The 15,297-nt window shown below is 36.2% G+C and overlaps 1 protein-coding gene across 1 annotated transcript in view; it reads left to right on the top strand.

Annotated features, from left to right (window-relative positions):
* The first annotated feature begins 1,733 nt into the window (after positions 1-1,733).
* The window catches only part of Dars1 (aspartyl-tRNA synthetase 1), a 57,062-nt gene continuing 43,498 nt past the window's right edge, over positions 1,734-15,297 (top strand). The window contains 3 exon segments of the mRNA XM_048812221.1: positions 1,734-1,975; positions 3,865-3,922; positions 6,398-6,490. Coding sequence (XP_048668178.1) covers positions 1,910-1,975; positions 3,865-3,922; positions 6,398-6,490 — 217 coding nt within the window. The 5' untranslated portion in view covers positions 1,734-1,909.

The raw sequence follows: 15,297 nt of genomic DNA, 5'->3' as shown, positions 1-15,297 counted from the left end.
ATCCCCAACCTTTTCTATTTTTTTATTTTGAGAAGGATCTCATTAAGTTGCTGAGGGCATCACTAATTTGCTGAAGCTGGCTTTGAATTTGCCATCCTCCTGCCTCCGCCTCCTGAGTTGCAGGGATTGCAGGCATGTGCCACAATACCCAGCTTGTGTTTTTAATGGAATGTATTATTGATCACAAATATTCAATGTCACTCCCTAAAGAATCAATGAATTCTCCTGTCCGGTTGAATCAGGAATAGCCAATGAAAACAGGAGCAGAAGGTGAAATATGTTACCTCTAGGCAAAAACTTTAAGAGCTAGGTTGTCAAAATAGAGGATCTATCAGCCTAGGTCCCTGTATAGTATTAAAAGAGGAATCATAAGCTGGCCTGTTAGCCCATACCTGTAATCCCAGTGGCTGGGGAGGCTAAGGCAAGAGGATCTCGAGTTCAATGCCAGCCTCAGCAAAAGCAAGGTACTAAGCAACTCATTGAGACCCCGTCTCTAAATAAAATACAAAATAGGCTGGGGATGCCCATAGGTGGTTCAGTGCCCCTGAGTTCAATCACCAGTAACCAAAAAAAGAAAAAGAAAAAAGAGCAAGAATCATGACTATAATCATGTGATTACTAGTGCCTGATATGATTAGCATAAAGTATATACCTACAAATAATCATTTATCAAATAAGTAGGAACAAAATTTTACCCCACATGCAATTAGTTAAGCACAGACCATCTCTCTCAAGACCTGAATGAGGGAACCTCCAGAGGCCTTTCATTTGCCCCTAAACCCCTTCACCAGTATTAACTGTCATTTTGTGCTAGGGTAAAACTACAGACAGCTGAAACTTAATGGAATGTAAAAAATATCTACAGGGGAAATAGTATTTAACCAACTCTTCAAATTACTTTCAATAAAGACTTATTAACAAGTTGTGTTTTTGTTTAGAAAAAGCCATCCATTAAGCCAGGTACTGGGACAGTGGTGCATGCCCATAATCCCAGCAGCTCAAGAGGCTGAGGCAGGAGGATGGAGAGTTCAAGCCAGCCTCAGCAATTTAGGCGAGGTCCTAAACAACTCAGATCCTGTCTCTAAATAAAATACCAAAAGGGGCTGGGGATGTGGCTCACTGGTTAAGTGCCCCTGAGTTCAATCTCTGGTACTAAAAAAAAAAAAAAAAAAAAAACCATCCATCGGAAATCAACATTACATACTGTATTCAACAATGCAGCTGGTCAAGGCAATCAGTGCAACTGTGTGGGTTTTCTTGTCATTGTGTGCCCCCTTCACTTTTCACTTACTTTTCACCTGCCTTAGCAACTTAATTGCCTATAACACAGAACCCCTGTGTCCCAATACGGAGTACAACCATTTTGCCAAAAGGCCTCCTCTTCCCCAGGCAGCCAACCTCGCTGGGGATAGTGAAGGCGGAGATGTACAGAAGAGGAAAAAGCTGAGGGCTGAACTTTCGTGCGTGTTTTGGTGACTAGTTTGCGATTAAAGTCCAGAGGAATGAAAGGGTTGTGAAGAAAACAGAGGAAAAGCCACAGTTGAGACGAGCTTAAGGAGAATAAGGACATCAAGTACCCTAGGACCCCGCCCCTCAGAGCCAATCCCGCGAGACTGTACCAAATTCCCGGGGATTCCTTCCAACCCGGGGACAACCCCGTAGAGGCGGAGCGAGGGGGGAAGAGTACGCGACGGCGCTCTGCTGCTGGCCTTTCGGCGCTTGGGAATCTCGAGAGAGCTGGAAGTCTCGCGATCTTTCCGAAGCCGAACTTCCACGCGGAGTCCGAGCGCGTGTACCAAGGCAGGAGGGCCGGGAGGGTGGAGACTGTGCGGGAGGGAGAAGCCCCTTGGCTTCCCCTTACAGACGCCTGCGAGGAAGAGTGGTGTCCACTCCCCGGTTCAGTGTCTCGATGCCCAGCGCCAGCGCCAGTCGCAAGAGTCAGGAGAAGCCGCGGGAGATCATGGACGCGGCGGAAGTGGGTTTCCTCCTTCTCTGGGTTTGGGAGGGCAGAATCTGGGCCGGACCGCGCTGAGGGAGGGAGTAGGGTAAGCGGGGCCCTGCTGTCGGGCTCCTTACATTAGCACTTTGTCTGGATGCTGAGGGCCTAGCGTCCAGGCCTCTGGAACCTCCATGGGGCCGCCAGGGCCTGAGCATCGTGGCCAGACCGCATTTCTCACAGGATCGCCTGGGAGCCCTGGCCTACAAGGAGGGCGCTCCTGGGGTAGGGTGGACGTGAAGCACCCTCTACCATGGAAGGAGGAGCGGCGGTGTCACATTGAGCTTGTCTGGGTTAGGCACGTCCTACACGTCATGCACGCCTCACTCCACCCCCGCCTCGGGAATATTTGATGACCTCTAGTAATCGATACGTTCTCAGCCCTCGTATTCCTAATGTTTTGCCAAATAATAACAGTACTAAGTAAAACCATTTGCTATTATGTTAAATGACCATTTTTCCATGTGACAGCATTAAAGAACTCACGTTATTTTATTTTCTGTCAGTGACCCAATGAGGTAGGTAATGAAGTTTGTGGAAGATGCATTTGAGATAAACACCCGGCAGTCATTCAGGCTTTTCAGTATCAAAGTTTTAAACCATCCCAAACCTCCAGTTCTGTGTGCTGTAGTAATATTGAGCTTTAAGCAATGCCTGTCTCTTAGTTTCTCTGTTGAGGAATTTTGAGGTTTTGGTAAGGAACATAATAAGGCATATCAGAATAATAAATTGAAGAACGGTTGTTGAAATATGAATAGAACTAATTAGAAGGGATGACACCTTTATCTTCACTCTCATGTATTTTATGCTGCCTTTAGGCTTCATTGTGTGACAGCATCCTTCCACTGTGGTCCTAGTGATATTTGTCCTTGATGTGTATTTTTTAATATTAGAAAAAAGCAGTTGTTCAATATCTTAACATATCTGTTTTGGTATAGACAGAGAATTCAGGATTCTCCAAATCTAAGAGGATTCCAACAGATAGCTGTTGAGTTACAAAAACGAATTGTTTCTTACAGATCTTAAGTTACCTTGCAAAAATCTAAGAAAATTATTTTTGTGTATTCTTGATCTGATTTATTATATAAACAAGTAGTGCCCCATTGCAAATAGCATGGATCTAGATGTAAGGTAAATATTTTGGAAGAGTTACAGCTAGAAGGATCTTTGAGATCATTTTAGAGGTAAAGTAAGATTAAGAGGACACTTACCTATTTAATGTTTAGTTTGTTAATCACCTGGATCCTTGGTCTGCTATTTTCTGTTCCTAACTCTACAACTACAAGAAATTTGATAAATTGTCACTGTCTAACCTTGTAACCTGTTGTCCTGAATCTGAAACCAGGAAGCTGGTGAATTTTTTAATGATATTTTATTAAAAGGAAAGTTGTAGTTAGCTTATGTCTTACATCTCAGATTTCTAAAAACTGTAGACATCTGTTACTTGGAAAGCTTACCAAAGCATTGGTTGTCTTTGAACATCTCTTCCTGTAATAGGAAGTTAATAAAACTGGTACTTCATCTTACTCCCTTCACAGAGGAAGTTTATATTCTACTTTGAAGTAGTTTGATCTTTTTGAAGAAGGTAGTTAAGATGTGTTGTACATGTGTGTAAATTTTATCTGAAGGCTATTATGTATGTTATTTCCATCCGGGATTGGTGGTCTCGGAAATAAACTAACCAGCTAGATGCTTTTTCTTTTTTCTGTAGATACATATATAAATAAATAACAGATTTCTATATCTAAAAACTGCTGTATCTGAGTTAATGAAATGATTGTGAAAGTTAAGACAAGTTCATTTTTTAATCTGGTTATTTGTGTTTATGTGTTTAAATGAAAAGTCATGATGCAAAACTTTTTTTGTAGGATTATGCTAAAGAAAGATATGGAATATCTTCAATGATACAATCACAGGAAAAACCAGGTTAGTAGCTATGTGAAGTTTTAAGTAGGGTCAGCATAACACTGAAGAAATAATTTTGAAAAGCTTTAATGGCATTCATAAACCAAATAGATGTCATTACTGTATGTAAACATTGTTAGTTTAGTGTTTCAAATCTAGATAAGAAAGAAAATATGTCCAATGAGTATTACAATTAGCTTTTATCCAACATGTTGGAATTCTAGAAATTGTGAATGGTGTATTTTATTTTTTTAAATATTTATTTTTTAGTTTTAGGTGGATACAATATCTTTTATTTTTATGAGGTGCTGAGGATCAAACCCAATGCCTCAGGTGCAAGCAAGCATGCTACCTCTTGAGCCACAACCCAGCCCTGAATGGTGTATTTTAAATGATTTTATTTGATTTTATCAAATTCCTCAGTAATCCAATAAGATTTAACTCTGGACTAGGGGATAGGAGAAGAGTGGTTAATAACTGCTTTTATCACCTGCAGTCTTTGTATGTTTTCATGAAGCTACCTCTATTACTTTCTTCCTAACTTCTCTGTTTTTGTCTACTATTTATTAAATTCCTATTCTGCTTGATTCTTTCCAAGAATTTATTTTCTTAATCCTTAAAGACTCTAAGGAACTAAAGTTGAAAGATAAGGAACTTATCTCATGCAGCCATTATCTACCAGACCCAAGATTGAAACTAAGACCATCTGACCCTAGAGCTCATGATTCTTTCCATACCTAGATCCTTTGACAGTGTTGTAGTTTGAGCTTTAACACTTGTATAAAAATCGTAATACTTAGCTCAAAATAATTTCCCATCTGCTTCAGTTTCTCCAAACTTCTTCTCTACTGCCAGTGTCTGTTAAAACATAGAATAGACGGTAATTTTTGAACTGAAACCCTAATACTGTGGATCACTGCCACAGTTAGCCAGTTTTACTGGTGGAGTATAACTTGTGTCTCGAGTATGTTGCGGTATATTAAAAGTTGAAAACCCTCACGCTAATTAATGGGATGCCATAAGAAATAGGGCTATTACCCTTTTTTCTTTTCCAAAATACTATTAAAATTATCATGTATAAGTCCACTTTTTAAAATGTATGCTTTCTGTTTTGTTTAGTTTTGAGTTTTGTTGGCTAATTAGTCATGTGCTTTTTCAGTCTTGGCATTTTCACATCTGCCTTTTCAAATCTTATGCTGCTTTGTCTCTTGATTTTCTTTTACATGTTTTTTTGTCTGAGTTTACACAGCAGACTTGGAAGTTGGCATATTCATAAAGACAGTGTTTTGCAGAAATCCTCTTATGATACCCAATAGCTTTGAAATTCCTCTTCCATTCTCTTTGCTTTTAGTCATGAGAACAATGTAAATCATGTTATATTTACAGCTGCATCTTTGCTTTAAGAGACAAATTATATCTAGATAAAACATAAGTAAAATACATTTGTGATTGGATTTTATTATAATGTCCTATAAGGTATTGTCTTTGCTATTGTAGTGTCATCTATTACTGTGTTCTTACTTAATATCTCAGGTTTTTTCCCCTAATCAATTGATTATATATTTAAAACAACGATTTCTGAATGTTGGTTTATATTGCTACCTCTATGTAATAGTTATTTTGTCACCATTTTTCTATTAGGGGGACTCTAGATGACTGTAGTTTTTTGTTTTTTGTTTAATATCAGGGAGGCATAATAGTTGGGGCTTACTAGTAGCCAAGAGGTTCACATAACTGTAGGAAACAGTGTGAAATGACCATCAAGCATGATTGTATTTCGGGGTTCAAGCATCTTCTCTCTCCATCTCTTGGCTGTCCTTCTTGTAAAATATTGGCTTCATTCTCTCCTCCTGCAAACTCATGCTAGTGAGAAAGCTACTGACTACAGCCCTGGGCCTACACCATCTCAGCTTAGAGAAGAGGGTTACAAGAGCTTTATTCCCAGCATGTGTATTTAAGTTCCAGAGAAATACTATGATTAGTTTGAATGACATATCCTTCCCTGTATCAGTCATTGTTGTAGGCCTGGTGGAGAATCCTCCCTGATGGCTAGCTGACTAACGTACTATGTATGGTGGGCAGGCAAACTGCCATATTCACTTAGGCATAGGCAGATGAGGACAGGCTGTATTTGACCTTTGAAGTCATAAAGTATTCAGCAGATTTGCATTTTGAAATTATCTCTTTGACTGCAATGTAGAATGAATTAGAAGGGGACCAGTATAGAGGCTGCTGCTGTAGTTTAAGCAAGAAATAATAACTTGATTTAGGATGGTGGCAGTAACAATGGTAGAAAATTGGATGGATTTTGGAGATTATTTAGAAAACACAATCATAAAACTTGAAGCAAATTTCATATTGAAGGTGATAAAAAAGAAAATGTTACCAAAGATAGAGAATTGTTTAATATGATACAAAATTTTTAGATTACCTGTCAGACAAATAACTAAGATCTCTAAATTCTGAATCTAAAAATTGCTTTACCATTTGTTGCAGATCGAATTTTGGTTTTGGTTAGAGACTTGACAGTACAAAGAGCTGATGAAGTTGTTTGGGTACGTGCAAGAGTTCATACAAGTAGAGCTAAAGGTAAGATTGATATAATGAAAAGGACATTGAATTTTTTGTCTTTCAAATTCCTCACAGACCAAAATGAATTTATCAAAACAAAACTGAACAAAACAACACAATTAATCAGTTTTAAGTTCCTGTGAGCCATCCTTAAAATTAATTTGACCCTGAAGACTTCAATGAAATCTTAGGACTTTAAATTTCTTCTCTAGCATCTTTCAGAAGTTTAATAATTTAAGTGAAAAGTGTGTTTGAGAAGCTTCTCATTTGTTAGTACCCTTATATTTGTAATTATTTTGATGAGGAAAGAAGTAGAAGAGAGACAAGGCTAAGACAGCTATCCTATATAGCAGCCACTGGCTACATGTAAATGTTTAAATTTAAATTCAGTAGCTTAGTCACACTAGCTATATTTTTTAAGTTATATTCCCTTTTGGACAGAAAGCACAAATAGAGTATTTTTATCATTTTAAAAAATTTATTTATTTTGGTGCCAGAGATTAAACCCAGGGTTGTTTAACCACTGAGCCATATCCCCAGCCCTTTTTATATATCTTTTTAAATTTAGAGACAGAGTCTAAAGTTGCTTAGGGCCTCACCAAGTTACTGAGGCTGAATTTGAATTCATGATCCTCCTGCCTCTACTTACTGAGCCACTGGGATTACAGGTATGGGCCACCATGCCCAGCTGTTACAGCATTTCTTGAGGTTTTTTTTTTTTTTAAGTAATTTTATTATAGAACTTACATACATGGTCATTATTTTAAAATTCCAACTTTTTTTTTTTTCTTTTTCTTTTTTTTTTTTTGGTACCAGGGATTGAACCCCGAGGTACTTAACCATTGAGCCACATTCCCAGCCCTTTTTAAAAAATAAATAAATTATTTATTTATTTATTTTTTAGTTGTACACAATACCTTTATTTTGTTTGTTTATTTTTTAATGTGGTGATGAGGATCAAACCCAGGGCCTTGCCACGTGCTAGGTGAGTGCTCTACTGCTGAGCCACAACCCTAGCCCCTCTTTTTATTTTGAGACAAGGTCTTACTGAATTGCTGAGGCTGGCTTTGAACTTGCAATCCTCCTGCCTCAGCTTCCTGAGTCATAGGGATTATAGCATATACTACCATGCCTGGTGAATTCTAACCTTTTATATATATATCTCACTCTCTAGGATCACTACTGTAGATTGTTTATTCTTTCACTGTATGGCTCCAAAACATATGAATACTTGTGAATTTTAAATAGGTACTAGGAGAGTTTTAAGTTTTTTTAATAAGGTTGGTTTGCTTTTCTGAAAGTTTGGGCCATTTATTCTATAAGCAGATAATCACACTGTAATTTTTCATTTACATGTCTTTATCCCATTAGATTGAGATCCTTTTTCCTGTCCATATTGGGATTGAGATCCTTTTTCCTGTCCATATTGGGCACTTTGTTTCCTAAACATAGTTATTTAGCAGTTGAAAAGAATACAGGACACATAATAAGCCTAAATCATGAATACTTTCTATCTTACCAATATCTGTAATATGTCTCTTCTCCACGAGTGAAATTTTCCAGAGATTATAACAGGGATTTTTGAATAAGACAGATCTGTGATTGAATCCTGGATTGGTACTTATAATCTGTTACCCTAAGCAATTGCCTAATTCTTCTTCAATGTCTTCTCTTAAAATCAGTATGTAATGGGGCTGGGATTGTGGCTCATCGGTAGAGCCCTCGCCTAGCACGGGCGGGACTCGGGTTCAATCCTCAGCACCACATACAAATAAAGGTATTGTGTTGTGTCCATCTACATCTAAAAAAATAAATGTTTTTTAAAAAATCAGTATGTAATAACACCTAGCTTATAGATATTATACGACAATTTTTGTAAATCTTTTGCATTAAGAATAGCCTTACAGGGGCTGGGGATGTGGCTCAAGCGGTAGCGTGCTCACCTGCCATGCATGCCGGGTTCGATCCTCAGCACCACATACAAACAAAAGATGTTGTGTCTGCCGATAACTAAAAAATAAATATTAAAATTCTCTCTTTCTCTCTCTAAAAAAAAAAAAAAGAATAGCCTTACAATAATTTGTGAGGACAATGAGTATGATAGTTACTTATTTGTCTTTCATTGTAAGTTTTTAGGTGTCTTATTTCCTCTTGTAAACTGCTGGAAGCCACTATTGCTTATTTTATTTCTTTGGTGCACAACACCTAATAAAACAGTAGTAAATTGGGCTGGGGTTGTAGATCAGTGGTAGAGCGCTTGCCTTGCACGTGTGAGGCACTAATTTCAATCCTCAGCACCACATAAAAAATAAAATATATAAAACAAAAAATAAAGGTATTAAAAAACAGTAGTAAATAATAATTGAATAAATAAGTTCTAAGCTAGGTGTCCTATGCACACATAATACAATGTTGTCTTCTAGGTCTTGTGCTTACTGTCTAGTAATTTACTCTAGTTGAAAAGATCATGGTAGTGGCAGTGGTAGCGCATTCGTCTGGTGTGTGTGAGGCACTGGATTCCATCCTCAGCACCACATAAAAATAAATAAATAGGGGTATTATGTCCATCTACAACTAAAAAAATATTTAAAAAAAAAGAAGAAAAGATCAAGCATGTATTTTAAGAAACTAAAAGACAATTACAAAGCATCACATAAGTGAAAAAATAGATCATCTGCTAGTTTTTTTCCATTTATAACAAACTATTTTGGTTTCCTAATTGATAGTCTCTGCCTGAAAATCTAAAACAAATTGCAAGAACTTTGTAGTTGTGCTGCAAGATAATACAGGGAATGTAGTCTTGCCTGTGAATGGCAGTGTAGGAACAGACCAAAGGATTTAAAACTCCCTTGAAAAAGAATTTTCTTGTAGGAATTACTTGTGCAGTTTTTATTTGTGTATTGTCTATCTATATTATAATATATATCAGTAAATAAATCATGGGTAGTGGGAATTCTCCTTTTAATCGAAAACCACTGTATTTTAAAATTCAAACTATAGAAGCTCAAGAGTAAAACAAGGTGTAATTCTTATTACTCTAAAGAGAATAAAGACACTATAAAGTTCAAAATGATATTTAGAAATCTTTTTAAAGTAAACCTGACATGTTTGTTTCTTTTACAAAAATGGATTTATACTCTATATCAGTTTTCATGTAGTTCTATATCATTCATATTAATTTTAATTTGTAAAATAAAAATACTTGTTATTTTGGATCAAAAAGTAGTAATTGTTATGAAATACTCCAACTATATGGAATTAAATCAGGACTATAGTAGAAAAATCACTGTAAACCTTTCAAAACAAAATATTTTTTTTTTTTGAGAGAGAGAGAGAGAGAATTTTTTTAATATTTATTTTTTTAGTTTTTCGGCGGACACAACATCTTTGTTTGTATGTGGTGCTGAGGATCGAACCCGGGCCGCACGCGTGCCAGGCAAGCGCGCTACCACTTGAGCCACATCCCCAGCCCTCAAATTTGTTTTCATGAGGTGGTGTGTATATGTGTTTGAGCCAAGAGTTTTATAATATTCAGTTTTATAACCTGCACTTTGTTTTTCATTTTATCTTGGACATCTTTCCATGTCTGTGTGTATTTGGTTTTTCTCTGTGGTTTTCTTTGTGGTAGCGCTACCACTACCACGATCTTTTCAATTAAAGTAAATTATTAGACAGTAAGTATAAAACCTAGAAGACAACACTGTATTATATGTGCATAAACTAAACCACTAAAAAAGTGGTTTCACAGATTGTGTTTATTTATTTATTATCCCATTTGTGTAAGGTTTAGTTTTACTCATTGTTGTTTTAATTTGTATTTCACTTCCTGGTTAAATTAGATTTCCTTTCTTGATGTTAGGTGTTTTAATTTTCTTTTGTTTGTTATTTGTTCTTGCCTTGTTTGTATTTTTATTATATAAGAACAAATATTTTTCTGTAAGTCTGATTTGGTTTTTGTTTTTTATTTTAGGTGAGAAAAGCCTTGATAATGCCTACTTTAGAATTTTATATAAATGAATCATTTATTATACACTCTTTGGTACAAATTATATGTATTGGTAGATTATTCTTTTTTTTTTTTTTTTTTTTTTTTGCCCAGTACCATGGATTGAGCCCAGGGGCACTTAAACACTGAGCTGCATCCCCATCCCTCATATTTTATTTTGAGATAGGGTCTGGCCAAATTGCTTAGGACCCCACTAAGTTGCTGAGGCTGTCTTTGAACTGGGATTCTCCTGCCTCAGCCTCCCAAGCTACTGGGATTGTAGGCACGCACCACCATGCCCGGCATGATGCGCACTTTAATTATAGAGTGATATCCATCATATACCTATACTGTACTTTATTTATCCAAACATGTATTAATGGACATTCTAGTTAAACATCTCCAAGTTTGGGCTGTTTTGAGTAAAGTTACTATTATGTAAAATAATCATGTAAAAATATTTATTGAGCTGGGACTGTAGCTCAGTGGCAGAGCACTTGCCTAGCATAAGTGAGGCACTGGATTTAATCCTTAGCACCACATAGAAAATAAACAAATAAAGTAAAGGCATTTTGTCCATCTACAACTACAAAAAAAAATTTTTTTAATATTTATCTACATATAAACTTTGATTTCTGTCGGGTGGAATTGTACTCATAGGATGGATAGATATTTGTTTAACTGTTTAAAAAGGTGTCACTTTTTGAAAGCAGTTGCATCATATTGTGATTTTGAAATGCCATCTTCCTCTAAAGGAAACTCAAACTACTTGGAGAAATAGCAGATTTTAGGTTTGAGGCAGGAATTGTACAAGGTAGGCCTGGAATATTTGTCATAATAGGTAACACAGAAGCTAGAAAAGGTGATTTAGGTTATGTGAAAAGGAGTGGAGACCAACTTTAAGAGGCTACCATGTGCTAAAACTAGTATAATTTGAGTATCAATAAGGCTAATTTGGAATTGATACACGTTAGATATTAAATCCATAAGTTTATAATAATATTAAGGCACACAAAAATGTTTGGCACCAATGGAACAATTTCATTGTTTTCAAAATTAACTAACCAGATAGTAGAATTAAGGAAGTATCTGCTCAGAGAAATACTCCAGCTGATTAATAAAAAAAAAAAAAGGGAGTGTTAAAACATCATCATTTGACCCTATGATCTAAGCATTGGGTCATTAATGATTGCTAACATCAAAAAGAATACAATCAGGCATATTTCATGTCTATTCATGGAAGAACATACCTCCAAGTAAATAATCTTGCCCCCTAAAAATATGCCCAAATCTCATTAAGCCTTTAAGTCTAGTTACCAACTTACACGAAAAACATAGAGAATATATATATAAATGACAGTGAGATAAAATCAGTGAAACTCAGACTTACCGGAACCAACTGGGCAAAACCAACCTGAATTATTCAATAAATTGAAAGGGAGAACCTATGGATTAAAACACATCTGAGCCAATTATTCATTTAGATCTTGCTTTATACAGTAATAAACAAAATAGGGAAAGACAGTATTGGAAATTTGAACATTGAATATTCAATGTTAAAGAACTTTTTTTGGAGGGCGGATACCAAGGATTGGACTCGAGTGCTGTGACATGCGACTAAATCAGGGTCACTCCAGGTGAATTTGGGTTGGCACAAAATAATTACACAGAAATTGCCTTTTTATTTTGGGGTCCAGTGATGGCTCTTGACTTTAGGGGTTTGTTGGAGAGAGAGAGCTTGCATTTGGATTCTGTATTTTTATAGAGGGGGACACAGAGGGACATTTGGTGGAATGTTCCAAATAAGACAAAGAGTCAGTTTCAGGGGGTTGAGTCTAGCTTCTTGATGTCTTGTGGTCAGTAGATTGATTTACATCTTGGCAGGTCACACCCATCTCAGATGCTGTGTGGGAATACAGGCAGAGCAAGAGGAAAGTACACAGGTGTATTGCATGGCCCAAAGAGCACTCAAAATCAGGCTAGTCCTCCCATATGCACAAATGCTCATGGTTCACACACACAGCCCATGGCTGGCCCATGACACTCAGAGGGTACTGAGCCACATCCCCAGCCCTATTTTGTATTTTATTTAGAGACAGGGTCTCACTGAGTTGCATAGCACCTAGCTTTTGCTGAGGCTGGCTTTGAACTCGAGCCCCTGGGATTACTGGCTTTTGCCACCTCGCCCAGCAAGAACTAATTTTTTATTTGAGATAGTACTGTGGTATCATTTTTTTTCCCCTAAAGATCTTATCTTTGGGGCTGGGGATATGGCTCAGCAGTAGAGTGCTCGCCTCGCATGTGCAAGGCCCTGGGCTCGATCCTGAGCACCACATAAAAATAAATAAATAAAATAAAGTTGTTATGTCCAACTACAACTACAAAAAATGAATGTTCTAAAAAAAAGATCTAATCTTTTAGAGATGAATACTAAAATATGTACAGATGGAACAATATAACTTAGGCTCTTTCAGAATAGTATAGGAATTGAAAAATGAGTGGGTTGGAATAAAGTTGAAACAAGAATGGCCATAGGGTGATAATTAGTGAAGTACATGGGATTGTAGGTAGAGAGTGGTATCATTTACAAATATTGATTATTTTGTCCTTTTCTTTCAAATGTTTATATCTCATTTCTTGTTTCCTTTTGTAGTAATCAATAGATTCTTTAGTACTGCAGGGATTTACATAGTGAAAAGTTTTTCAAATAGAAATTTAACATCCTGGTGATTTTATTTCAAGACTTCAGGAATTCTACATAGAAAGTTGTTAGAGCTGAATGTGGTAGCACATGCCTGTAATTCCAGCTACTAAAGAGGCAGGAGAACTGCAAATTTCAAGGCCAGCCTGAGCAATTTAAGGAGACCCTGTTTTGAAATGCAATAAAAATTGCTGGAGATGTAGCTCAGTGGTAAGGTGCTTACTTGCCTAGCATGCTTTAAGCCCTGTGGCAAATAAAGAAAAGAAAATGTCATTAGAAAACAATGTCAAATTTAAAATACTTCTAAATTTTCTATTTATTGGGAGCAGATGTTTACTTTATCTGTCAGACCTTTGTCCAGAATTTTTTCTTTTCAAAATATGTGTTGACTGATGTATATATACTCAAGCTTCCAAGTCTGTGAGTTCTGCACCTGTAGATTCAACCATAGACCAAAACTACTCAGAAAAACAAAAAAAAATTGCGTCTGTATTGAACATGTACATTTTTTTCTTGTCATCATTCCCTAAACAATACAGGTTTAATAACTGTATGGCATGTACATTGTATTAGGTGTTATACTCTAGAGATGATTTAAAGTATATGGGAGGATGTACAAAAGGTTATATGCAAATACTGTATATGCCATTTTATGTAAGGGACTTGTGCCTCTGTAGATACTCACTTTCACAAGGGTCCTGAAACCAATCTTTCACAGATAGGGAAGAATGACTATGTAGAGGGATGTTTTACTACTCACTCAGTTTTTGTGTTTGAAATTTTCCACAAAGTTATTCTATCTTTTTGTTTCAACTCTTATACTATAAAGTGTCCTTTTAAAAATCTATTTAAATAGATTAATGCCATGTTTTTCATGTTCTTGTGCTTTTTAAAAGTTGGTGGTTTGGGGGTGTGGGTGTGTATAATATATATATTTATGATGGCTTTAATAGCAAAAATTTAGAAACACTAAAAACCCAGCAGTATAAAAAATTAAATGAATATTGATGTCTCCATATAGTTGTTTGCACGTTCGTTAGGTAAAATCAAAATTTTTCAAGAATATTAAGAACCTGTGCATAATTAAAAGAATTGAAAATTGTATATCGTATGAATAACACAATTTTGTGGTATATACATACCATGGATTAAGAGATAACTAACACTGAATAGAAAAATGCAGAATTATTTTTATTTTTTTTAAATACTTTTCTGTAATTGTGATTATTTTTCTTTTTATAATGGTCCCCAATTATACTGCTGAAGTATTTTGTGTGTGTGTGTGTTTTTGAGCACAAGAAGGCTATGCTATACCTTCCAAAGAAAATACCTGTTAGAAAACTTTCTTTAGCCACGAGTTAAAGTGTTCTTGGCCCTGAGTTAAATGTTAGTGAACCAACAATATTGCTTGGAAGTCCTTCCATGAGCCAGACATGGTGACAGATGCCTATAATCCCAGGGACTTGGGAGGCTGAGGCAGTAGGATTCAAAGTTAAAGACCAGCCTCAGCAAATTAGCAAGTCCTAAGCAACTTAGTGAGACTCTGTCTCAAAATAAAAAATAAAAAGGGCTGAGAATATGGCTAAGAAGTTAAGCACCCTGGGTTTAATCCCCAGTACCAGGAAAAAAAAAAAAAGGAAATCCTTCCATGGTTCTAGTTGTAGATCTCCATGGTTAGCATTTCTCCAAGAAAGTTATCGAAAAGTGAAATTTCAAGGTTAAAGGATATGCATATGCTTGATTTTTTCCCCCCTAATTTTGTGAAGAGTTCATTGGTATTTTGTTAAATTGCACTGAATCTGTAGATCACTTTTGGGAGTATGAGTATTTTAACGATATTCTTCCAGGCCATGAATATGGAAGGTCTTTCCACCTTTTAGTGTTTTTCAGTTTCTTCCCTATTTTGTAATTTTCGTTGAAAAGATCTTTCACTTGCTTAGTGTATTTCCAGGGTTTTATTTGGTTGGTGGGTGGGGTGGTTTTTGTTTTGTTTTGGTTTTGGTTTTTTTGTTTGTTTGTTTGTTTGTTTGTTTTTGTAGCTGTGCTTTCATGATTTTTGTATGTAGATTTTATATCCTGCCAGTTTACTGAATTTGTTTTTCAGTTCCACTAGTCTTTTGGTGAAGTCTTTAGGTTTTT

The sequence above is a fragment of the Marmota marmota genome, unplaced genomic scaffold, assembly GCF_001458135.2.
Source record: "Marmota marmota marmota unplaced genomic scaffold, marMar, whole genome shotgun sequence".
NCBI classification, from domain to species: domain Eukaryota; kingdom Metazoa; phylum Chordata; class Mammalia; order Rodentia; family Sciuridae; genus Marmota; species Marmota marmota.
Note: the sequence above shows the minus strand (reverse complement) of the source record. Positions and strands in the feature narration are given on the sequence as shown.